General features: G+C 34.0%; 1 protein-coding gene across 10 annotated transcripts in view; it reads left to right on the top strand.

The window, feature by feature from the left end:
• LARP1B (La ribonucleoprotein 1B) overlaps positions 1-27685 on the top strand; it is a 78856-nt gene that overhangs the window by 10070 nt on the left and 41101 nt on the right. For 6 of the 10 annotated variants that reach the window (XR_005656548.1, XR_005656549.1, XM_039879601.1 and 3 more), the window contains exons 5-11: positions 1493-1633; positions 3687-3830; positions 4107-4272; positions 7168-7312; positions 13723-13894; positions 18435-18607; positions 20474-20833. Coding sequence is in view for 8 of the 10 variants with exons in the window: in XM_039879601.1 (XP_039735535.1) it covers positions 1493-1633; positions 3687-3830; positions 4107-4272; positions 7168-7312; positions 13723-13894; positions 18435-18607; positions 20474-20833 (1301 nt within the window). In the remaining 2 variants the exon portion in view is untranslated. Of the gene's footprint in view, positions 1-1492; positions 1634-3686; positions 3831-4106; positions 4273-7167; positions 7313-13722; positions 13895-14471; positions 15448-18434; positions 18608-20460; positions 20834-21089; positions 25635-27685 lie in introns of those variants that run through there. The other 4 variants (XM_039879606.1, XM_039879605.1, XM_039879602.1 and 1 more) reach the window with 3 other exon arrangements.

The raw sequence follows: 27685 nt of genomic DNA on the forward strand, positions 1-27685 counted from the left end.
TGGGGAAAGTAGCAGGAGATGTTTTTGGAGAGATGGGCAAGGTCCATGTTATGTAGGCTCCAAACTTGGAATTAGCATTTTATCTTGAGTGCCATGGGAAGGCTTTGAAGCATTTTAATTCACGGAGGCAACATGGCATGGGAAGAGGACGTTACATGATACAGTCTTTGCCAGCCAGCTTCTTTAGTAATGAAAATAACAATCTACCATGTGTTGAGCACTTATTTTTTATTTTATTTTTTTTAATGAATATCTAATCCTTAGCTACAGGATAAGCTTTTGGCTCACTTGGTACAATGAGCCAAGGCTAATTGATCAAATGTGGTGGAAACATGATGACCATGTGGTTATTAAAAAAAACTTCCCCATTTCTTAGAACGCTTTATCACTTACCTTTTTCATGCCTCTTAGACACATAAGTAGTCTTTTTGGCTGTCTAGAATTTATACAGATGACACACCTGCCATTCTACTCTAAAATTTGTCCTTGTTAATTGCTTCAATTAAAACTGATCGGCCAGCATTAAAATCCAGGTGTTTATAGAGTAATATGATCATGTCATAAATTGAATCTCCTCAGACCACACATATTTATCTTCAAACGAAAGGCTTGTATGAGCCAATCTTCTTTTGATAGAATTTATAGTGTAGACCGTGAGTTTTTTGAGTCTTTCATATTCTCTCTTCCTCATCTGTTTATATTTTGTAGGGTTTGTAGGAAATCAGTACTATAGTTGCACACTAATATTCCCTTTCCTTAATTACCTTAGTAGTGTTTACTTTGCTCGTGAGTCTTTTAGTTAAAAAAATAATTTGGACAGAAGACTGAACATTTTGAAACCTTAACTGGAATCCATGAATAGATAATCTTCAGAATTGCACTATAACAATTAATTATACTATCTATACTATCTTTTAGTCAATAAAAAAAAATCGATTGCTTGTATCTCTTAAAAGTTATGAAAATGAGTGGTAGCTATGAAAAGATTTATCAAATGCAGTTAGACAAATTTTACACTTAAACCTAATTTTGAGAAATCTCTTTTCATTAGTAGTAATGATGGATAAGTCAATTCAAAAATGTTTTGAATTGCTAGCCAAGTTTTCAAACATGAATGTTAAAATGTCTTATCATGTATACCCCATTCTAGAGACTAAGAATCAAGTGTTAGACAGGAGTAGTGTGTACACATACTATTTTTGAGTAGCTCATCCATCAAAATTAAACGGAAGAGTGACCATTTCACTTAAGAGCAAAAGAATTTCAATGATACTCCATCACTGGCTTTTCACTTGATTTTCAGAAATACTATTTGCTCAAAAAAGTTTATTAAGGAGCTGTGTGAGAAGAAGAAAATTATTTTGGTACTCTACAAATAATTCCGTTAAGGACAGTGTCTCATCTAACTAATGTTTAGAGTCCTTTCAAAATTGCAAAGCTTTAGTGAAAATTGCGCATTGTCATTAAATGATTTTATTCTGTTTTCTTCAAGCTAACAAGCACAAGTGGGTGCCACTCCACTTAGATGATGTAAGACCAGAGAGTCAAGAAAGACCAGGATCCCGGAACAGTTCAAAATGTCTGTCTGAAGCAAATAAATCATCACATAACAATAGGAGAAATGATACACAAAGTAAGTTACATTCTAAGAGAAAAGTGACAAAAGAACTTTATCTTAATGCTTATTATTATTAATAAGTATGTGTAGTTTAAACTATTTGAGAGTAAATCACAGACATTGTGCCCTTTTAATACTAAGTACCTGCAGAGTATATAGTGCAAGAACAGTAATACAGTGTGACTATCCACAGGCAGATTTTCCCAGTCATGTCCTTTACAGTTTTTTCCTCTTCTTTTCCAGGATCTAATTTGGGATCACACCTAGCTTTTAGTTGTCTTTTGACTTTATTCTCCATTAGTTTGGAGCAGTTCTTTTGCTTTTATCTTTCACGACATTGCTTTTGTTCTGACAACTACAGGACAGTTAATGTGGTATATATTCCTCATTTGGGGTTTTCTCATGTTTCCTCATTGGATTGGATTATGAGTCTTTGTCAGGGATACTAAAAAGTTTTTTCAGAGCATCCCATAGAAATGCACATGATCTTGGTTTATCTTATGACTGATGATACTAACTTCGAGCACTTGGTTAAGTTGATGTACTCCAGGTTTCTTTACTATAATGATACTCTTTTCTCCTTTGTAATTACTCCCTTATTTGTGAGAGACTGAGATGTAGGACTCTCTAGTTTCTCATAAAACTTTTCACATGAGCTTCAGTTTCCATTGATGATTCTTACCTGCTTCAGTCATTATCATGATGGTTGCAAATAGTGATTTTTCTTACTGCACCTTCACTTCTATATTTATTAGTTGGCATTCCACTATAAAGGACAACTTCTGATTATTATCTGTGTGGACATATGGCCTCTTATTTTTTTAATCAGATATGATCCATTACCGTGATTATTTCAATTTGATGCTTGAATTGTCACAGATTTGGATAGTAGGAGCTGTTTCTGGCTCCTTTTAGGAAAAAAGTCAACTATTGATAGTTGTTTGTTTTTTTTCCGCTGCTTGTATACTACCATGTAACAAAATAAGGGTTCCTGTGAGTTCAGACAGAAAACCCTTGAAAAAGACTGAATTACAGGAAGGAATTGCAGGGCCTCAGTCAGTGATTCTCAATGAGAGTGATTTTTTTCCCTCCCAAGGGGACATTTGACATTGGCTGGAGATAATACAGGTTTTCACAGCAAGTTGATGGTGGATGAGTGAGTACTACTGGTATCTAGTAGGTAGAGACCATGGACGATACTAGACATTCTATAGTATACAGGACATCCCCCCCATACTAAAGAGTTATCTGGCTCAAAATGTCAGAAGTGCCAAGGTTGAAAAACCCTTGTCTTTAGGATATATGTACTTTCAAATTTTTTATTCCAAAAAATTTTTTGAAAGTGGATGTGCCTATTTTTGCTCTCACTAGCAGTATACAGATATTCTACCTTTTCTGTCTTGGTCCACATTTGATATTACAGGGCCTTAAAATGTTTGTCAGAGTGGAGTAGATGAAATGCTGGTTCATTAATTTGTGTTTCTCATGGCCAGGGAGGTTAAGCATCATTTTCTATATTTACTTTTTATTTGCATTTCTTAATTTGCCTTTACCTTTCTTAGCCATTTGCCATCAAGTTGCTTTTGTGTGTTTGTGCGTAAGAAATTTATGAGTTCTGTATGTATTCTGGATCTAACTCCTATATTGTGTTGCAGATGTCTTCTCCCAGTTTGTTTTCATTTCCTTTTTTTCTTTAAAGGTAATGTCTTTTTCTTAAATAGAAACATCCTTTCCTTAAATATTTCATAAAAACAAATTTTTAGGAGTTTTATGTATAGTGTAAACCCAATTATCTTGGAACTTCTGGTATCTTAAAAATACTTTTTAAAAATCTTTTTAGTGTGTTATTTTTACTTGTTAGACTGTTTTTTATGTTAGTACTTTTATGGGCTCAGGAGACATTTTGACAAATTTCTGCGGGATCTCTTAAGTTTCTATCTATCTGAAGAATTCCTGGTTACTAACAAATAGTTACAAGGTAGGGAAGCGTTACCATCTTTTAATAAAGATAACAGTGTTATTCATAGCTGCAAATAGGAATGTCTAAAAATATTTTTATTTTAAAAAGGTTGGAGGCGTGATAGAGAAAAGAGAGATGATCAAGATGAAGTTTCCAGTGTGAGAAGTGAGGGTGGTAATATCCGAGGTTCCTTTAGAGGCCGAGGAAGAGGACGCGGACGGGGAAGAGGACGAGGCAGAGGAAATCCTCGATGTATGACAGTTTTTTGTTTTTCTTGTTTTTTTGTTTTTTTTGTTTGTTTGTTTGTTTTTTTGTTGAATTAGATGAACTTTGAAAAAAGCGTGCAAGCCTTCTGTTAGTTTTTCCCACTATCTCATATAATAGTTTATTTGTCTGATAATAAAGATGGCTTTATATTGGTAATCGTTTGAGATACTTCACTTTGGATTTTTCTTTATAGTAACTATTTTTTCTTTTTCTTTTTTTTTTTAAATCTGTGATCATTTTTTTTTTTTTATTCTCATTAAGTGAATTTTGATTATTCGTATGGTTATCGAGACCCTGGTGAAAGGACTGATCAACCATTTCAAACAGAACTTAATACCAGTATGATGTATTACTACGATGACGGTACAGGAGTACAGGTCTACCCTGTGGAAGAAGCATTGCTTAAAGAGTATATTAAACGCCAAATGTAAGTGGATCAGATTTAAGCAGATGAGATAATAAAAATCTGTTGCAATATCAGACTTTAAGATCATTGATAGTGAATATATTCTAACTCAATTTTAGTAAAATTGCAGGATTTTAATAGTATTTTTAATATTTTTATAGGAAATGTTAGTAAAGTATGTTTCTTTAAAAAGTTTATATGTGGTTTGTTATATCACTACTACTTTCTCTACTGTTTTTCTCTTAGGTATTTCTCTGCTAAAGGATATTAGTTATAGCATCATAGCGTAATATGCATGATTAAATGTAACAATATGAAACTACTGTATATGAATTCGAGCAAGTGAAACTTGGCTTTATATTGAAATATCATTGAGTTTGTACTTGTTTTTTAGATTCCACATGTAAGCGAAATCATTTGATATTTGTTTTTTCTCTGACCTTTTTCACTTTGCATAATACTCTCTTGGTCCATCTATATGTTGTTGCAGATGGCAAAATTTCATTGTTTTTTATGGCTGAATAATATTCTATTATATGTATGTATGTACATGTATATGTATGTGTTTATATATACCACTTCTTTATCCATTTATTTATTGAGGGACACTTAGTTTGCTTTCATATCTTGGCTGTTGTAAATAATGCTGCAGTGAACATAGATGCATGTGATATCTCTGTTACAGAGATATCAGCTGACAGTCTTGTGGGAGTTCCCTGGTAGGTAACTAACTGCTTTTCTCTTGAGGCTTCTAAAATTTTCTCTTTGTCTTTTTAACCTTTGGCATTTTAAATATGATGTGTTTTGGTGTGGGCCTGTTTGGGTTCATCTTGTTTGGGACTCTGCACTTCCTGGACCTGAATGTCATTTTCCTTCGCCAGGTTAGGGAAGTTTTCCGCCATTAGTTCTTCGAATAGGTTTTTAATTCTTTGCTCTCTTTTCTTTCTCATATCCCTGTCATGTGAATATTGGTACACTTGATGCTGTCCCAGAGGCCCCTTAAACTATCATTTTGGGGGGGATTTTTAAATTCTTTTTGCTGTTCTAATTGGCTGTTTTCCGCTAGCTCCTTGTCTTACAAATCGCTGATTTGATCCTCTGCTTTATCTAATCTATTGATTCCCTCTCATGTATTTTTCATTTCAGTTATTGCATTCTTCATTTCTGACTGGTTCTTTTATGTTTTTTATCTCCATTTTTTTAAATTATTTTTTATTGTGATATCTAGCTCCATTTTTATATGTTCTATCTCTTTGTTAAAATTCTTAGTTCATCTGCTGTTCTTCTAAATTCACAGAACTTCCTTTTTTGTTTTTATTTATTTATTTATTTTAAGCCCCCCACCCCCTTCCACCACTGACCTACAGATGTTGCCGTCTCCCCTTAAGAACTGGATCTCTGAAGGTGGGGCATCTCTTCCCACACACTAGCGGCACACACCCGGGGCCTGGCACACCCGGGGTATGGGCGGTGGCTCTGCTGGAGCTCGAACTGAGGACCTTCTGTGTGTAAAGCAGACGTGCTAACCACTACTCTATGGAACCACCTCCATAGAACTTCCTTATAACCAGTATTTTGAACTCTGAATCTGGTAGATTGCTGGTCTCCATTTTGCTTAGTGCTTTTTCTGGAGTTTTGTTCTGTTATTTCATTTGGGACATGTGTCTTTGTCTTCTCATTTGGGCTACCTCCCTGTGTTTGTTTCTATTCGTTAGAAATAAACTGCTACATCTCCCAATCTTAGTAGAGTGGCCTTATGTAGTAGGTGTCCTGTGGGGCCCAGTGGTACACTCCCTGGTCATCTATACTGGGTGCTCCATGTGTGTTTCTTGTGTGGGTTGTGTGTGCCCTCCTGTTGTAGTCAAGCCATGATTTCTGTTGGCACATCAGTGGGAGGGATTGACCCTGAGGACAACTGGATGCGAGAACTGGCCATGACTACAGCAGAGGAGCCGTTGTGCAGAAGCTGACTCTGCAGATCAGGATTTGCTTTAGTGGGGCTCTGGTGCCTGCCAAGTTGGCGTTTTTGTGGAGGTGGCTGCGTGGTGCTCTGGTGTGGTCTGAAGCCAAGCTTTGTGTGTGTTGGTTCTGCAGCTCCTTGGAAGGGGCTATGGTACAGGCCAAGGTTAGCCGCTGCCTGTGCTTGACTCTAGGGCCACATGGTATGAGGGTACAAAGTGATTCTGCAGTTGTTTGCTGTTTGTGCATGGTTTGGAGGCACCTGAGAGAGGCTAATCTGTGAACTGAGGCTGGCTGTTACTAGTGCCAGGTTCTGTCAAAGAAACAGGGAGATCTTGAATTGTTCAAATATGTAATTGTGTATGTACACCTGTGCCCACATATTCACTGAGTTTTTACTAAGCATTGTGCTGATTACTAGAGTTCAGAAGTATTAAACAATGTCAATACTCTGTAAATTTAGAAAACAGAACAAACTATAATCTACTCTGTAAACTAGACAAAGAATACTTCGAATATACTATTCTTTTCAGTAATGGGAAAATGTCGGAAGCAGTCTCTTGACATGTGCGTACTTTTATTTACTGCTTAAATGAAACAAGTAAAAGTAGTTTTGTAATAAATTTTCACTTAATGGACTCATTTTAAAAAATCAGTTACTGTTGAACTTATAAAATGCTGATAAATTCTTTATACTTAGGTAAGGGTGATCAAAGATAGAAGTTAGTGTTAGTTTTTTTGGGAGATAATCAGTATTCTCAATTTCTTTCTGCTCATGTGTAAGAGAAATTAACTCAGGATTTTGCTGTTATATTTTCCGTCTGTTGTATTAAATCTATATAATGCCATTAATAGATTAAAATAGTTTTTTAGCATTTGGTTATTATAAGCAATAGATATTTTTATTTCCCATTGAATAAATGGATGAAATTTATGTTTATTTATTTCTTTTTTCAGTGAATATTACTTCAGTACAGAAAATTTGGAACGGGACTTTTTTCTTAGGAGAAAGATGGATGAACAAGGTTTCTTGCCTATTTCTCTGATTGCTGGTTTCCACCGTGTTCAGGCTCTTACTACAAACCTTAATCTCATTTTAGAGGTAATTATTCGTTTATAAAAGTGTTGCAAAGCAGTCTGTACTTTCTGTTTATGCTCTGAACGTAAAACTGCTCTAAAAAATAAAATATTTAGAAATTTAAGGGGAAAAAAAGGAAAACAATCAGTAGTTGCCTGAGGCTTACACTGCATCACATGACTTTTTTCTATTTTATAAAACCCAAATAAATATCTAACCCTGGAAGCCCCTCAAAGAATTACTAATGATGTTTCCACCTATTTTTAACCTGATCCTTCAAACTTGAACCTTCTTGGCTGTTCTTGGTCCTTTAGTCTTCTTCAAGTTGCATTATAAATGCATATATTACCATTTGTTAAATTTTTGAGAATTTTAGAAGTCTTTCTAGTTATGTTCTTAATGCTTTTATTAAATCTCTTGTCTGTCCTGTTCTAGAAATAAATGCTTTCAGCATTTTGGGTTTTTGTTCCTTTGATTGTCCCTACATACAGTCAAATTTGCTGTTTGCTGTATAGTTCTCTGAGTTTTAACAGACAATATCCTCGTGTCCCTGTGTAGCCAGTTCAGTCAGTCCATTTCCTTATAAACAGTACCTGGAAACCACTGACCTGATTTTTGTCCTAGTTTTGCATTTTCTAGCATATCATATAAATCATATAAATTGTAGCCTTTTGTTTCTCATTACTTTCACTGCACATAGTGCTTTTGGGATTCAGTCATGTTGTTGCATGTATCAGTTTGTTCTTATTGTTGACCACTATTCCACAGTACGGATGTACCACAGTTTGCTCATTCAATTGTTGATAGACGTTTAGATTGCTTCCAGTTCTAGAGATTATGAACAAAGCATAAAGGTCTTTGTGTGGACATATGTTTTCATTTCTGTTGGGTAAATAGTGAGGATTGTGTTAGCATAAATGCATGTTAAGTGAATCTTTTTAAGAAATTGCCAACTTATTGTCCACAGTGGGTTTGAGCATTTTACACTCCATCAGTTTGTAAGAGGGTTCCATTTGTTCCATGGCCTCATCAGCACTAGGTATTATCAGTTTTTCTGAATTATAGGTAGGCAGTGGTTTCTCATTGTGGTTTTAATTTGCATTTCTCTAATGACTAATAATGTTTAGCCTCTTTATGTTGTTTATTTGCCATTGGTGTAACTTATTTATTGAAATATCTGTCTAAATAGTTTATTTTTATTGGAGAATTTTTTTTTTTTTAAATAATGGAATCGTAAGAGTTCTTTATTCTGGTTACACATCCTTCATGTGTATTTTACAAATATTTTTTTCCCAAATCTCTGGCTCATCTTCTCATTTTCTTAACAGACTTCTTAAGCACATTTTTTGAACACATGTGCTCTATGCTTTAAAAACTGGCCATAAGGACTTGATTCCATAGTGTAGCAGTTAGCACGTCTGCTTGACACACAGAAAGTCCTGAGTTCACGCCCCAGTGGAGCCACGGTCCATGGTCTACTACAGCCATGCCACCCTGAACAAAACAAGCCCAATGTCTGATCTCAGAAGCTAAGCAGAGTCAGGCCTGGTTAGTACTTGGATGGGAGACCACCTGGGATGACCAGGTGCTGTAGGCATAAATAATAATAATAAATAAATAAAAATAAAAAATAAATAAAAACTGGCCATAGGAAAGTCCAGGTTTTCAAAACACTATGAATTAGTGATTTGTTATTTGTTGATATGTAAGTAACTAGTGATTTTTTTGTTTTATGAAAAAATCACTCCAAGCAATACCATTATTGTGTATGTTTATAGATAGTGTTTAAATAAAGTTTCTGTATACTGTAATTTGAAGAAAATTTAGTTTTTTTCATGCCGTGTTTACTTTTGGATCAAAATGTTATGATTATGCTCATAGTAGAATAGTTTATTAACTGCTATCATTGTGCTATAGCAGAGATCCAGCTCAGCTTTCATTTTCAATGAAATTGATACCAATTTCCCCCACTCCGTTTTTCTGTAGGAATCTGGTTGTAATTTCATTATTGTATGCTTTTTCAGGCCATTCTTATTCCCATTAAATCCTCAAGCACAGTTTTCAGGTCATTATCAGCTTCTAAAACTTAAAGCAGTAGGAAAGGAATATTTAAAAGAACGTTTGTGTTACTATTATGGTTAGAATTTTGATAGTAGCCGATGATATAGTAGGAAATAATACTACTGTAAAATGAAGAAACACATAACCGTAGTGATTTAGAACAGCATACGCCTGTTATTCATTCATTATACATTAGACATTCATTATGCACATGCCATTTGTTACAATGGAAAAGAAGTCCTTTTCCTGTTAAGAAGGTAAGGCTTCATTAAGGCTTTGCAATATAAACACATTGATTTAGAGACTTTGAAACCTGCACACACATCTTTGTAGCTCTGTGACCTTGGGCAAAGTCCTGAGATTTCTCTAAAGTGGAAATTCTAACATACTTCGTAGTATTGTCATAAGGATGAAATGTGTAATGACAGTACCTGGTCCACACCGGAAGCTCTGAAATAGAATGTGGTTATTATTAATCTTTAAGGATGTCCTTTTATTGATCACTCTTTATCTTCATTTTATTTTTATCAGCTTTTTCCTGTGTGCATTTGTATATGCTTAACTCTTTAGTTTCTTGCGGGAGAAAACTGTCAGAAGAAGCAAAATAGACTTCAACTGACACCTATATCTGCCCCGGTTGAATTTGCCTGCATAGCCAAACTTATTGAATTTGTTTCCTCCTTTCCCATTCAGCTTACTGTGTGTGTGGGTTTGTTTTTTTTGTTTTGTTTTTTTTACTTTAACACATTTGTTGTATTATTGCTATTGTAGCGATATTTATCTCATTACGTAGTACGATATTGTTGCCCATAGTCGTTACACTGTGTCTTAGATCTCTCAGGCTTATTTAGTACTCATTACAAGTTTGTATCCTCCCCTACCCCATGTCTGGCAATCACCATTCCACTCTATTTTTGAGGCGTTTGACTTTTTTGGAATCCACATATAGGTGATTATCATACAGTACTTATCTCTTTCTGTATCTGACTTATCTCACTTAGCATAATGTGCTCAAGGTCCGTCCATTTTGTCCCTAAATGGCAGGAAAGATATCCTCCTTTCTCATGGCTGAATAATATTCCAGTATGTATATATACCACAGTTGTAAAGATCATTCATTTGTTGATGAGCATTTAGGTTGTATTGTATCTTGGCTACTGTAAACATGAGAGTTCATACATCTCTTCAAAATCCTAGTTTCATTTCCTTTAGGTATATACCCAGAAATGAAAATGCTGGATCATATTGTAGATCCAGCTTGCTGCATTCTTGACTCTTGCTCTACTTCTGAGAGCTATTTTGTGTCTTACTTTTTAGATCCAATTGATCCCAGCTCTGTAGCTAATCACTTGTATAACTATTCAAATTACTTAACCTTTTCAGTTTTCTCATTGTTTTAATACAGCACATAATGCTTAAGCAACCATAGATTATGAGGACTTAGAGCAGTAATGAACATAGTATATGTGAAGTCTTTAGAACTGTGCCTGCTACTCTCATTTTAAACCTTTTTCCAAATTGGCTGACCTTGTGATTTCTTAGAATATGTAGTGCTCTCTCCTTATGTCTAGGTCTTTGCACATGCAAGACTTTCTTTTAGTTCTAGGCATAAAACTAGGAACTGGGGATAAACATCTATGTATTCCAGTATTGGTAATTATTCATAATAATAGGTATCATTAAGAAAAGGACCAAAATTAATAGCTAGTCTATAAAAACTTTAGATACCAGAAATATTGAGTGTATACTGTAACTCCTTGTTTACAAGTTCAGGATAAACAAGGTTTGGTTTTAATAAAAATATGTCTAACTCTTTTCTTGGTGCTTTCATTAAGTTTTCATGTGATATTTTTGTATCATCCTGTTAATTCCTGAATCATGACGGGTTCACTTTCTGTTCTCCTTATTTTCTTCTTGAATTAATTTTTTTTTTTTTTTTTTGCCAATAAAGAAATTCCCTGTGATTCAAGATTCAAAGGATATATAGTGAAAGATTTTCTTTCCTTCTTTCACCAGTAGTAAACTAGTTAAACCTTCCTTGGTGGTAATCAGTATTACTTCTTTTTTTGTATATTCCCCCTGAGATAGTTCATGTTATACTACATACAATGTATACCTTTTTTTTTTTTAATATATATGTATAAACATGTATTGGAAGAGCATTCAATGGCTGTATATAAAGAACTTGGACTTTTTTCCCCCCATTTTTTTTCTTTAAATTTTTCCTTTTTCACTGAGACATAATTTATACACTGCATACTAGAAATTATAAAGTTATAAGTTACCTTCCCTATTTTATACCTGTGTAGCTGCCACCTAGATTAAGATATAGAACATTTCCAAATCCCACAAAGCTCACTATGACCCCTCCTAGTCAGTACGGATGCTTTCCTCAAAGTTCATTGCTTTTCAAGATCTCACCTGTTTTTAAACGTCATATGGTAAGAATTATACAAATTCTTTTATATCTGGGATTAGATCATCATTCTTCCTTTTTATCCATTGTTGGTATATAGCAGTTGTTCATTTTCCATTTTGGGGTAGTATTCCATTGTGTAAATAAACTTTTCCCATGATTCTCTAGTCAGACATTTGGATTCTTTACAGTTTGAACATTATTGTACATATTTTTTTGGATGGACACATATACTTATTTTCCTGTGAAATTGATCGATGACAGGATTTGTATATGCTTAGCTTTTGTAGTCACTGCTGAGCTTTTTTTCGAAGTATTGATCCAATTAAATCTACCACTGTTGAGAGTTCGACTTGTTCCACTTTCTAGCCAAAAGACAGCCTTTTTCCAAAACATTATTTTGAAAAATTTTAAGTTAGGAAAATATCAAGGTTTTAAAAATTCAGGTGTAAATAGGTTTTCAGTTTACGTTTTGAAAATTGTATAAGCCCACTCCAAACAAGATACAGTCTTTGACTCTAAAGACTTCCTTAGTGGTCCTTTCCAGTCCATCTTCCCCACCTTACCCCCACCCCACCCTAAACCAAAGCACTTTTCTGATTGTATTAGCATAGATGGATTTTTTCCTGGTCTTAATATTTGTGTAAATGGAATTGTCTTCTGGCTCTTTAATTTATAATTTTTCAAATTCATCCATATTGCAATATTTAGATGCTAGGCATACTGATTTGCTACTTGGATGTCATTGCTTCTAGAACGTTCACTGTACAAAACTAGGAAAGCATATGTGAGAAAATAGATATCACCAATTCAAACCCCTTACTGTAGGGTTCTTCTTTATTTCTTCTGTATTTCAGACTCTTCTCTTTCAGTGAGTATCCCGATTCCCATCAAAGAGTTTGTTTTTAAATTTTTAATACTAATTTCAAAGTTATGTTTGATTATGGAAAATATAACTTGAGAAATATTATAGTAATATTAAGGTCATACAAATATAAAACTCTTAAAGTATATGTAAAACTTAATACATGTGCATTCTCCAACTAAAGTATAACAAGCTTTAATTTTTTAAAGTTAACATGTATGTTAATTTTTATGTTTGTATTTTTTAATTTCTAAAGGTAAGTACCCTTGAATCTTAGTTAAAATTCAGATCAATAAGACTTTAGTTTTTATTTTGAAGAAACTTTGTTTTAGTTTTATTTTATCCCTTAATTACATCATGTTTATTTTTGATAATCACCATAGGCTAGTGGCTAAGAGTTTTACCGGTGGACAGATAGTAAATGATTTGAGTCCTGGTATTAACTCATACTACGTCTGTGCTCCTTATCAAATTACCGTTGTCCCATTTTGGGGGGATATAGTCCACGACCCCCAGTGGATGCCCAAAACTATGGATAGTGCTGAATCATATATATTGTATGTACTGTATTTTTATATTTACCTACAAATATACCTTTTCACTTAAAAAAGCACTTTATGGATTTTCTTTGGCATATCTTAATTACCAGAATAACTAATGTTGTGCTTCAGATTCATTAAGTAAAATAAGTGTTACTTGCAGCAAAACACTAATACCGTGATAGTGGATGTGGTAACGCAGATGGCTACCATGTGACTGATGGTCAATGTGCATATGTTGGACAAAGGGATGATTCGGTCCTGGGTGAGACAGAGCTGACAGTGTGAGATTTCATCACACTACTCAGAACAGCATGCACGATTAAAAATTTATGAATTGTTTATTTCTGGAATTTTTTATTTAATATTTTCAGACCACAGTTGACCACTGGTAACTGAAACTGTGGAAAGTGAAATCGCAGATGGCGGGTGGGAGGGACTGTTGTACTTTATTTTTTTTTTTTTGAGCTTCAGTGTTGTTGGGAGTATAGGATGTACAATTAATTTTTTTTTGAGCGAAAATTCTTTAATAGATCAAAATTCCTATTGCTAGGCACTGAAAGATAGCACAGAAGTGGAAATTGTGGACGAGAAAATGAGAAAAAAGATAGAACCAGAAAAATGGCCAATTCCAGGCCCTCCGCGTAGGGTGCCACAAACAGACTTCTCTCAACTGATTGATTGCCCAGAGTTCGTACCAGGCCAAGCTTTTTATTCACATACAGGTAACAGCTTTTCTTCTAGAGCAAACAACATAACAATGGGCTATTTGGTACAATTTACCTATGTTTTTACATTTTATTTAGATTTAATAGGAAATTTAAAGCTAACTTTTGATGTTCAAAATTCTATTCATATTGCCTCCCTCACAGTGCTATAAATGAAATAGGGATTTAAGAATTATGAATGAAGCTCTGCTCTATTTGTTCTTAAATTATTTGTGTACTTCGTTATGTGTGGAGTTTCTACTTTATTTTCTCTTAATTTTACTAAATGATATCTTATAGATATATTGTGCCAGTTTTCCACCTGTAGCCTTGGAACAGTCTAGTAGGATTGCAGTAGTCTAAGCATTTTATACTTAAGAGTGGGGTAGACTTTTAATGTGCTTCAACCTTGTCTTGAAAAGATGAGGTGACCTAATGCTTAATTGGGATTCTCTTATGGAGTTATAATTACAGATTTAAGAATTGGTGGTATTTAAAATTTCCAAAAAGTGCTTTAATGTTAAGATTTTTTTCCTGGATCATTTTTAAGACATTCCCTCTTGGGAAAAAATATGTGTGCTTAAACTTTTTTCAGTCAAGGTGATGATCTACTGATGCTCTTGGATGTCATTTGATCGGAATATGCAGAGGAATAGGTGACTCACTGAAATATTATAAATATTGGAACAAATCATGCTGCAGAAATGAAAGCAACCAGACTGACTTCTGTGCAAGAATGTCTACTCCCAGCTCCTCGTGGAGGAGGTTGGGCCAACACTGCAGTGGAGATAAACACCTTTGTGATGACGATGAGAGACCAGAGGACTGCTGTTGTTTTTATATGAGCTGCCCATTTGTGTGTAATTAGCCTGGGCTGCATGTGCTTCTTTTTTTCACGGTGGGAAAGTTAATTATCATTCTGGAAATATTATAAGATTCTGTCTTTTCCTTCCAGACTTATGTATTTGTGTCCATACCAATAAAGCAGAAATAGAGAGGCTCGACTGGCATTTCCCAGATCATTAGGTCCTTTGCTATTTGATTTGCCTTTCAGTGTAGTGTACATTGTCTAACTTAACATGTTGTCATAATAATTCACATGGGGTATAAGATTTATTAATGTGGACACTACGGGATAAAAAGTTTAAGAAATGAACAAGAGTATTTTTTTCTTTACTCTTTAAAATGTATTTTTGATACACTAGTATGAGACACCTGCCAATAAAGCACTAATGGACAGTCTCAGATATTTTTATTTGGTGTTTCTTTGTCAGCTCTCTGTGCCTCTAAACCTAGAAAGCAACTTGGACAGGTGTCTTAAAATTTGAAGAAAAGTGATATTTTTAGGTTTTTTTTTTTTAAAAGATCTGATGTCTGATTGTATAAGTTAGATTAATTTATTGTATAAACTTGGGGTCCAAGATGATATTTTTAACCTCCAACAGGTATTAGGTGAGTTAGATAAAATAGAAAATATTTCTTCCACAAAATAGCTAAGATAGGTCAGTCAAGTTGGTGATGCCTGTCCATTAGCCATTTATGCATTAATAAAATTACAGGAAAAAAAATAATGTCTTGTAAATTTTTGTGTTTTTTTTTATGTACAGTCATTGACATGCACATACATATTACCTGAAATAAGTCAACATATATCTAAGTGCTAAAAATTTTAGGTTCTTTAAATTATACATCAGAAACTAGATGAATAATGAAAAACATATTGAACGGTGGAATTTTCTTAGAGTTATGCTCATACACATCACATCATAGGAATACTTATGTAAACTCCACCTTTTCCTATGAATTCACAAATTTCTGATCTTAATAATTCCCCTCTAATAAGAAAGCCTTAGTTTTCTAAATTCAGTGGAGAGTAACGTGTCACCAAAAATTTCAAATCGAAATGAGGAATAGGAAATGCAGATTTTTTTCTGTGCCTATGTGTAGAGAAAGGTGGGGACACTTTTTAATCTATATCCTTTTTACTCAGATGAAAAGGCTTTAAATTTCAAAAATAACTTTGTGTATACTTTGTGAGGGATTTGTGTGATAAAATATTTAAACATTTTGGTTCTTTTCATCAAAGAAATTAAAATTTCTATTTTTCCTTCTGGAGCTCGAATTGTCTAGCATGAATTGACCTTTGTGTTGAACGGAGAACTGTAATACACCAGAGAAGGTTGATTATAGGAATGATAAGGTGTTTTGAGATTTAGGTTTTGTAGTTCTATGGACATAGTATTGCACTAGCAATAGTAAAAGGATTTCATTCACAAAAACTGAGAGGTCAGATTTCTGACGATCTTGTGTTTGTTTATTTTTGGCTTTAAAAAATGTACGGGAGGATTCCTAATGATTATTAAATAAGCTGTGGGATTTACTTTGAAAAATCAATCTGCAAAGTATCCTTGGATGTGCCACACATGAAATATATAATCCTTTTAAAGCAATCTATAATAATAACCTAAAGCTGTGATTTAGGGTGGATAAAAAGTCGTACCAGGAGGATGTCATGCATATATATGATGGTTCATCTTTGGGGAGTCATGTTGACAATTTTCAATTAATGAAACAGCAAAAATATTTTCTACGGGTTCTTACAGACGAGAAGCCATAAGTGCCCACATATGTGTCTAATTTTTTGTCTAAGTTTAATGTCGAGTAATCCAAGTCATATTCAAACTCATTTGGTCTTGGAAGAGTAGGGATTTACTATTACCCTTAAAATTTACTTACGTATATATAGTTTGAAGTCATTTCATTGTATAACAAAGCACAGAAAATCACACAACACACACGCACATAGCTTAATTATGAAGTGAACATCTTTTAAGAATTTGACTTTTAAATTCTCTTGTCATACCCAAATTTGGTATTTTACTGTAATTTAATTTATAAGCACGTGCGTTGTGAATATAGTGAAACACTTGACTTCATGGTAGAAACATTTGAGCTTCAGTAGCATTCAGAGATGATTATATGATAAACTTAAGTAGATGTTTAAAGATTAAATTTCTATGTTAAAAATAGTAGCTACTGATTGCCCTAGCATCTGCCAGGTGCTGTTCTTATTTATACATGCACTAAGCATAATGGTAACTTAGTTAAATCTCAGTTTCTAGGGTGATGGTTCTGAGAAAGCTTTATTCACTGTGTGAACATACATGATTCATAGTGTTAAGAATAGGGTTCTCTCTAACTTCAGTAACGCTGACATTCCAAACCTAGCATTTACTCATACTACTTTTGTGGATCAAGTAATGGATACATACACCATTAAGTTGTAGAGTGACAAGGTTCAACATAATGTTTTCTATACTTGTAATCCTAATAATGTTTTGAACACTTTAACATGTAAATATTACTATAACAGTATAAAATTATGGATGTTTTACTTTTTTTAACCATATCATTGAAATATAGTACAGATTTTACATATATTCTGAGCCTATTTTAGGACTAACTACATTTTGAGAACCCATTAGCTCCATATAGCTGGTGGCTACTGTATTGGACAGCATAATTCAGAGCTTTTTCTATTATGAAACAATATGCTCTTTAATACAGTAATCTGGTGGTTGTATCCTGGATCTAAGTATGGATCCGTGGAGAAAATAATGCATTTGATTCTAGCATATAATAAGTAAAAGTAAAATCTTGGAGTATTCTTCTCAAACCCAAACTCCTGGAATGTGTCCTTGCTTTTCATTGAGTAAATAAAAGGATTGTTGGTGTTCATTTATTTTAGCTTTCTCTGTGTAATATTCAACTTTGCAAAATGTCTAAAGAATTGGCTTTGAGGAGTAAATGATGTTAAGAATTGCACAGTATAAATTTGTTTTTAAAACACTTTGTCCAACGCAAGTTTAAATATTCTTTGACTTTTGGAAAAGAAATTCATAAAGGAATCATTTTGAATTTTACTTACAGAATCTATAATTACTTTGGTTAAAAAGTAGCACGGAGATAGCCGTTTATAATTCCAACAAAGTTTTGAAATGTTTTAAATGTTATTGAGAAAGGACAGTGCACTTTAATGATATGACATTCTGCCCTTTGTTCACTAAGAGCTAAGTGGGCACATTGCATTTAGGTAAACCTTGTTAAACAAAGGAAATGTGAAAAATATGAGTAATGGCTGCCTTAGTGTAAATCCTAGCAGAGAAATGAAGGACTGGTTTTTGTCTTGAATAAAACAGACATTTAGTATAACTACAGCTTAATTGCGTTTGAGAGTCCATAGTTTCCTTGTAATAGATATTAACCTAAGATATCATGGAAAATTGACTCCTGCATAGATGTATTGTCATACTTAGTGACTCACATTGATATTCTTGAGAAGTTTGAATGGTCTTTGTAAGGGTTGGTGACATTGCATTTATTTATTATTCTTTGGTTTCATTTGAATACATCCTACATGTTCTTCAGGTTTGAAAATCATTGGAAAGGTTATGAGGTTGATTTATCATGTTTTTGTGAAGAAAAAAAGACCAAGGGAAAAAAGTTTTATCAGTAATAAAAGCATTATTTTAACTATAGAACTAACTTAAAATTTTAGAGTCCGCCCCAAATTCTCCAAGAATTGGAAGTCCACTGAACCCAAAGAAAATTACTGAAACAAGTATTCTTCAAGCAATGTCTAGAGGTTTGTCTACCAGTTTGCCTGACTTCGACTCAGAACCTTGGATAGAAGTAAAAAAGAGACATCGTCCATCCCCAGTGAAATTGAAGGTAAGTTGATATAAACCAAAAGAAAAGTGTGATACGTTGTAGGTGGAGTATAAAGTTAGTGTAAATTCTGTCGGGTACATATATAAAATTTGGAGAAGTTTTTAAAAATTGGAACTATTGACCTTCAGTAAACACTTTTACTCAGCTGAAAATGAGTTATATGGTATCAATTTTTATAATTTATTTCTGGATGTTATTTAAAGATATTTTGACTTGGCCTTTTTACTTGTGACTAATTTAATTTTGAATCAGATTTTTTTAAAACTGACAATCTCAATTTTGGATTTATAACCCTATTGTATTATTTGTAACCTTGTTAATTATTTGTAAAGTTCTCATACAAATAACTATTTGTAAAGGGTACCGATTAGGGTTACATATGTTTTGGTGGTATAATGTACAGTAGGAAAGGAGGCAAATGAGGGAGTGAGATGAGAGTGGTTAGGAAAAAATAGGGATCCTTGTGGTAGAACTGCTGTATTTTTGGTGGTTGGATACACAAACTTTGCAATGTGATAAAAACTCTTTGATCTAAACCACACACACAAATGAATACAAATAAAACTAGGGAAAACTGAGTATGAGTAAGATCATTGGGTTATATCAGTGTCTCATTTGTGATACTGTACTATAGTTTTGCAAGATGTTAATATTGGGGACAACTGAGTAAAAAAAATACAGGAGATCTCTCATTTCTTATAACTGTATGTGAATGTATAGTTATCTTAATGTAAAAAGTTTACCAAAAGTAAACTTGTAAATAGTGCCACTCAAATGATTCAGAAATTGAAAGTAAGCTCTACAAGAAAAAGGTCACTAAAAATAAATGGGCCTACATGCGAAAAGGATGAAGAAGCTTATCATATTGAAGATTATTATGAATGGAGCTCTTTATCCCTAAAATCAGAACATGAAGAAAGGAAGCATGCAGGATTTAAGTGTGATTCTCCACGGAGGGTACGTGGGATGGTGATATTTTGCCAAACCAGAGGGCATTGGGCAATGTCTCAAGACATTTTTGGTGGTTACAACTTGGAGAGTAGTACTGCATCCTGTGAGCAGAAGCCAGGAAAGCTGCTAAGCACATGAGCAGTGCACAGGACACCTCCCCCGCACCCCCCCTATACACACAAACACATACACCAAAAAATTATCCAGCCCGCAAGTCAATAGTGCTAAGTTTGATAAGCATCTGTACAGTGCATAGGACACCTCCACCTCCACCTCCACACACACACACCAAAGAATTATCAAGCCCGCGAAGTCAGTAGTGCTAAGTTTGAGAAACCCTGATCAAAGATAACTTTTAATTAGCAGTGGTAATTAAAATAGCAGACTTAAATGTTACAAGAGTTCCCCCTGCTCTTGGAGTCATTTTCAAAAGCCTAAAGTGGTTTTCTTAAACAAGACTTTCTAAAGATCCTGATAAATTTTTATGTTGTGGCAAACCTGGATAACAAGGGAGGATGGTGTCCTGGACTCAAACTGACAAAAATTTGTACCATATTTCATGTATTTCAAGAGTTATATTTTTTCCTTCATATTTAAAATCTCTACATTTAAACATTTATTTTAAAATAATTGTTCATCTTAAAATTGATAGTGTAAGGACCATTTAAACTCTAAAGGAGTCTTTAATATAATCCGTCCTTTATTCAACTGTTTTTTTCTTTAATGTTAAATTTAGTGTTTATTGATTACATTTATTGGATCAGGATAATGCTGGCTTGATTTTCTTTTACTATTGACTGTTAAACTAGTCATTGAGCATACAAGTTTGATATTACTTGTAACATCATTATGTGACATTTATCTTAAAAGTGATAGAAAAATTGCTATAAATAAAATACCAGTTTCTTTCATTAGGAATCAGCATCTCTACCTGAAGAGGCATCAAATCAACTATATCCTCCAGATGAACAAGAACAAGAAGAACTTGATTTTTTATTTGATGAAGAGATGGAAAAAATAGGACAAAAAAACACATTTACTGATTGGTCTGATAATGATTCAGATTATGAAATTGATGACCAGGATTTAAACAAGATTTTGATAGTGACTCAGACACCACCTTACATGAGAAAACATCCTGGAGGAGATCGAACAGGCAGCCACATGTCTCGGGCAAAAATTACATCTGAACTTGCTAAAGTTATTAATGATGGCTTATATTATTATGAACAGGATCTATGGATGGAAGATGAAAACGTACACACAGCCATAAAGGTAATTGTTTCTGGCCAGCATCTTTCTGCTGCTACTATGTTTTGATTATATGTTTTTTATACTTCCCTAAACTCGAGGCTTTATTTTATGAAAGTTTGAATATAAATAAATTATATCGATTTTAATTTTTTCCCAGAAATATATCTGATAGTCACAAACTGAGATATTTATTTTATTAAAATGACAGTGAAATTAAATACTTAAATTTCTAAAACAATATTATCACTCACTGACTAAAACCCTTGCTTTTTTTCAGGTGAAAATAATAAGACCTTTTCTCATAAAAAGGAATAAAAACTGAAGTTATGGACAGGCTTAGTGTATATGCTCATTCCTTATTTGGCTATAATCACCCCAGCTACGTGAGCAGGGCTTCAGAGCAGGGTTACTTTTGTTGCCCCCTTCCACCCTTCTAACCTTAGTCTATGATGCGTGTTCTGTGGTAGTGGAACTGGTTGTGGACGAGTATAAAAGATTTAACTGGCTGATTGTATCACCTGGTCCAATCATTGCTATTGCGCTGGGGATTCTGTTTGAAGCCATGTTCCAATTTTTTATCTTTTTGCATTCTACTGTACACCCTGGTACTTTATTCTAGTTATTAAAGTAAAATATGAGAGTGCCAGGGTAGTTTGCTGGCCATCTGCATTCTTGTGATAGGAATTTTTATGATATAGGTAAGGATTAAAAGAGATCTTTTTCTGCCATTAAATTCATCAGAAAACCCCCAAAAGTTAAATACTTGTTTCAAGACTAGAATAAGGAGGGAAAAGTTGTATAACTATAATATGCCGAATAGGAAAGAGATCTTAGTTAGAAATATACACTTGTAGGAAGAAAAGCTGGCCACTTAGTAGTTGAATAGATGGGAGTAGGTGCACATTGAGATTCATATCCTCGACAAGAATTATACTTTCCTTTTTGGCTCTTCATTTTTTTTTTTTTCCTGGAATTTCCATCACTGCTTTCATCCTCTTCTCTAGCCACTGGTTTTTTGGAGACTCTGCCTCAGGGTATGGTAGCTTGTCAGTGACTGAGAGCCTGAGTAGTTCTCTGTCCTGCTGCTGTGGGAAACAAAGTATTTTTATAAAGTTTCTTCGTTGAAAATCTTTCCTTGTATGAGCATTACTACTTTGTGATTCTTAAGTTCTGTAAGTAATATCTAACTTCTTTTTGGAACAGAAAAAGATAGAAATAAATTCAAGTAATAATAGCTTATACGTTGAAATAGCCCTCCCTCCATTCCCTATCCCTCTACCCTCCTTTATTCTTTACCATCTGCCATTCTGTATATTGCATTTGTTTTCTGTTTTAATCGCATGTAAGATCTATGAGGATTGGAATTTTTGTCTTATTTGCACACTACTGTATCTCCAGTGCTAGAACAGTTCCTGGCACAAAGTAGTGCTCAGTTCATATTTGTTAAAATGGACAAATGAATTATGGATTAAACATTATGAACTAACCAATTAACTTGGACAAAATAACCACTGTGAATTATATTGGTACTGTGGGAAAATGTTTTCAGAGTTCTAAATAATGGACTTTCAGGCTTCCTTGAGAAATATGCTATTTGTAGGCAATTATTTGTTTGCTCTAAAGTGAACACAACAGTAATTAAAGGCCATGTATTGAGTTAATTAAAAACTAGCATCTGCTTTACCCATGATAATATTAGGGGAAAATAATCTTGGCTATATGGCTCTCAGCATTTTAGGTCTGTTCATAAGTATGTCTTCTTTTAGACTGATCCCTACATACATTCTTATCTAACTTAATTCCTCTTATTTCTAATTCTGTCCTTAACATGTAATATCTGATGAGAATTTTACTTTTCCTGTGGGTCTGCTTAAAGGAAAAGAAGCCAACCATCTAATGTTTATTGAATTCCTACTATGTGCCAGACACTGTGCTAGATCCTGGGCATGGAATGGGAAGATGGTAGGGTCTCTACATGCCTGATTCTTAACAAATAGTTGAGAAAGCAGACATTAAAATAAACTCACAGCAAGAACTTAATTACACATTATGATACTGGATTGGGTTTCCCGTGAGAAAGTCACAATTACGGTGAGATCGGAAATATGAGTAAGAATGAAACATGCGAAGAGCAGGTAAACCATATTTGAGGAAGAGGGAAAAGCAGGTGTCAAAGATCTGATGGTCGAGAATTTGGTATGTTTGAGGAAATGGAAAAAGCTTGTTCATACAGCATTATATAAGAGGACAGTTATGGATATGTAGGTAGGAGTCTGATCATATAATGTTTTGTGAGCCATGTTAAATCGTTTGGCATTTATCTAAAGTTCAAATACAGCACATTGAAGTCTTTTACACAGGCAACAGGGCATGATCTAATTTTTATTTTTAAAAGATCACTCAGATTAGTTTGGTGGTGGATGGATTAGATGGGACAAGAGTGACGGAAAAATCCAATTGAGAAGCTATTAAAGTCGTCCAAGAGATGGATATCGGTAATTTAAGGTGACAGGAAATACAGAAATGAGAAGACCTAGATCTGAGCCCTGAGGAACGATTGTTTAAGAGTTGTATAGGAAAGTGGTGTGTGGAAGCCAAGAACTGGTTTCAAGAGGACAGAATAGTCAATTGTGTGAGAAACTTGACAGACTTAGATATAAATGAAAAGAATGCCAAATTGATAGGATAGTTTGGTGATCATTTCTGACTTTGCAAAACGAGTTTTGCTAGATCCAGAAGCTATGTTGACCTGCACCAAGATTGAGTATAGGCACTCTGTTTTTGGCATGTCCTTACTGCTGAAGATAATTAAAATGACCTGTTAATAGATGAGAAAATGTCTACTTAAAATCCTTGGAGATCTACGAGGTAAGTTATTATCAGAATAAAATCATAGAGAAGTGGAGTATTAAAACCATTTTTGCCCTGGAGACCATTTTGGAACTTGGGGAGTTTGAGGAGTTCACCTTTGCAAAAGCCACCTAAATTATAGGGGTAAAAGACATAAACATAGGGGCCAGCCACAGTTAGGTATTCCAAAAGAAGTCCTTTTTCCATTAAACTGGTACTCAAAAGAAATATACCCTCCATGAAAGAAAACTTAACTTGCTTTCTCATCTATTCCTCTAGAGGACTACAAAGATTATTTCCCCAGTTGTGCTGTGTAGAATAAGGAGGGGAAAAAAATTGGCTTAGAAGTTATAATCACGCAACCAAAATTCACACTATCTGGGTGACTAAAGTAACCACTAGTCATAAATTGAAAGTGATCGTTGCCTGTTAATTTTCCAGAAACTTAGCAGAAGCAAATGTAGTTCTTTTGTGAAGACATTCCACCTTTATAGTAGACCTCAAAGAATTTACTCAAATTGTTTTATAAGGAAAATGAGTAGCTTGTATAATTTAACATCTAGTAGATTTTATTATATAAAGCTTTTTTGTTCTGAAAAAGGTAAAAAGCAAGAAAGAAATGAGAAATATAGAGTGATAAACATGATCTAAGATAGACATTTAATTGGAGTTTCAGAAGAAAAGGAGAAAGAAAATGGGGCACACTCACTATTTTAAGAGGTAATAGCTAGGACCTTTTCCGTACTGAGGAGAGGTATCAGAGTAGAGCAGCCACGGTTAAAGGCCAGTTACTTTCAAGGACAGAGGAGTGGCTGGACAGCTAAATGCCGACTTCCCACCAGTAACAGTTGAATGCAACAATGGAATGATAGTGTTATTATACCAAGGGAAAATAACTACCAACTTATAATTGCATGCCTTGCAAAAATATCTTTCAAGTAAGAGGGTGAAATATAAGCTTCGTCAAATGTAATTCCTAAGCTAGTATAAAAGTAATTCCAGATGCCAGAGATACAGAAAGAACTGCCAAGCAAAAGCAAGTGATAAATACTTGAATAAATCTAAATAAATATTAACTGTATAAAACAATAAATGTGGCTTACAGATTTAATATAACATTAACAGTTTGAGAGCTGTAAGTGAATAGTATTAAAAGGTACTTTTTAGTCTAGAAAGATTAGCTTTTTTTAAGTTTTCATGTTGCAGTTTGAAAGATACCCATTTAAAAATAAAACTAGTGGGAACAACCTAATTAGGAAAAAAGGGAAGAGGGAATAAGACAAGAGAAAACGGGAAAGGGGGCCTCCAGCGCAAAAATGAGGTGGTAGGTTTAAACTCAAATATTTAAGTAGCAAAAGTGAATACATATTGTCAAAGTGTGTGTAAGTAAGTGCAAGCAGTGTTACTTATATGTGACAAATCAAAATAAACAAAAAAAAAATAAGCAAAAACATTGAAAGGAAAAGATTGGGAAAGTGCATACCATAAAGTAGTATCAAACCAAAATCAATATCCTAACTGGCATCTTTGCGAAATTGGAAAGCTGATCTATAGTTCATATGGAAATTAAGGAAGGGGCCCAGAATAGCTAAAAGTCTCTTGAAAAAGAAAAATAGTTGAAGGATTTATACATAGTCTTTACTTATACCAGCACTGGTGTAAAGATAGACATACAGATCAGTGGAAAAGAATTGAAAGTCTAGAAGTAAACCCATGTATCTGTGGTCAGCTGACTCTTGGGAAAGGTGCCCAAATCATTCAATAGGGAAACAGTAGTCTTGGGACAAGTAAATATCCACATGTAAAAGGATAAGTTAGATGCCACCCGGACTTACCATGTACAAAAATTGAGTTAAACACTTAAATATAGAGCAAAATCTATAGAACTTTTGCAGGATAACATGCAAGAAAATCTTAATGAATATGCATTTGGCAGTGGTTTCAACAGCACTGGCAACAAAAGAAAAAAAAATAGAATGTAATCAAAACTTTAAAATTTTGTACTGCAGAAGACACCACAGAGAAAGTGAAAGGACAGTAAAAACAATACCATTTATATTACCACCCCACAAAGTGAGGCACTGAGGTATACATTTAAGAAAATATGTTCAAGATCTATGTGATGAATACTATAACTGATGGAAAAAATCGGAAGAACTAAATGACAGCTATTCCATTTAGAAAGTCTCATTGTCAGTTCTTCCCAACTTGATCTACAGATTCAGTGCAATCCCAATTAAGATTCCAGGATTTATTTTGTGGATATCAACCAACCGATTCTAAAATTTATATGATGAGGCAAAAGACCTAGAATAGCCAATACAGTATTGAAGGAGAAGAACAGAGAACTGATCCTATCCAATTTCAAAGTTACTGTAAAGCTGCAGTGATCAAGACAGAGTGTACTGGTAGAAGAATAGACAAATAGGTCAATGGAACAAAATACAGGGCCTAGAAATAGACCTTCGAAGATATAGTAAATTAATCTGTGACAAAGGAGCAAAGATAATACAATGGAGAAAATATAGTTTTTTCAACAAATGGTGATGGAACAACTGGACATTTACATGCAAAAATACAAATCCAGATGTAGACCTTACATTTTTTTACAAAAATCATCCAAAAATGGATTACAAAACTAAATGCAAAACACAAAGCTATTAAACTCCTAAAAGATAATGTAGGAAAAAACCTAGGTGATCCTGGTTCAAGTGATGACTTTTTAGATATGACACCAAAATCAAGATCCAACGATGTCAGAGTTCATTAAAATAAAAACTTATCTGCAAATGCCACTATCAAAATGAGAAGATAAGTCACAGAAGGGCAGAAAGACATATCTGATAAGACTATTATTATAAATATAGTAAGAACTCTAAAAACTCAACAATATCAAAACAACTAGATTAAAAAATGGGCCAAAACCTTAACAGACACCTCGTCAAAGAAGATATACAGTAGGCAAATGTATTCAACAACGTCGAATAAAATGACATTATTCAAGGACCTGTTGTATATTTAAACTCTAATAAAATTGAGGATTTAGGGATCATTCATCAGTGACTGCTTAAAACCATTTGGTAAAATGTTGAGGAGAGATTCAACACCAAAGACATGATCTGTGAAAGAAATAACTGATAAGCTAGACTTCATTAAAATGAAAAAAAAAAAAAGTTTGCTCCGCGAACGATACTGTCAAGAAAATGAGAATACAAGCCACCGAAAGAGGTGAAATATTTACAAAAGACACATCTGATAAAGGACTGTAATCCAAAATAAATAAAGAACTATTAAAACTCAACAATAAGAAAACAAACATCCCAATTAAAAAAAAAATGAGCAAAAATCTAAACAATATCATAAAGAAGATATACAGATGGCAAATAAGCAAATAAAAAGATGTTCCACATCATGTTATCAGGGAAATGTAAATTTAAACAAGATGACCACAACATTCCGATGAGAATGGCCAAAGTCCAGCACACTGACAACAGCAAACGCTGGAGAGGATGTGGAGCAACAGGAACTCTCATTCACTGGTGGTGGGAATATAAAATGGTACAGCCACCTTGGAAGATACTTGGGCAGCTTCTTACTAAACTAGACACTCTTACCATACGATGCAGTCATCGCCCTCCTTACTACTTACTCAGAGGAACTGAAACTTATGTCCACACAAAAACCCGCATATGGATGTTTATGGTGGTTTTATTCATAACTGCCAAAATTGGAAGCAACCAAGATATTCTTCAGTAGGTGAATGGATAAACTGGTTCATGCAGAAAATGGAATGTTATGCAGTGCTAAAAAGACATGGAAGAACCTTAAGTGCATGTTACAAAGTGAAAGAATCCAATCTGAAAAGGCTACATACTATGATATCAACTATTCGACACTCTGGAAATGGAAAACTATGGATGCAGTAAAATGATCAGTGACTGCTAGGGATTGGGGAGTGGGAGGAGATGAATAGATAGAACAGAGGACTTTTCTGTAGTGAAACTATTTTGTATGATAGTAGCA

The sequence above is a fragment of the Pteropus medius genome, unplaced genomic scaffold (assembly GCF_902729225.1).
Source record: "Pteropus medius unplaced genomic scaffold, Ma_sr-lr_union100, whole genome shotgun sequence".
NCBI classification, from domain to species: domain Eukaryota; kingdom Metazoa; phylum Chordata; class Mammalia; order Chiroptera; family Pteropodidae; genus Pteropus; species Pteropus medius.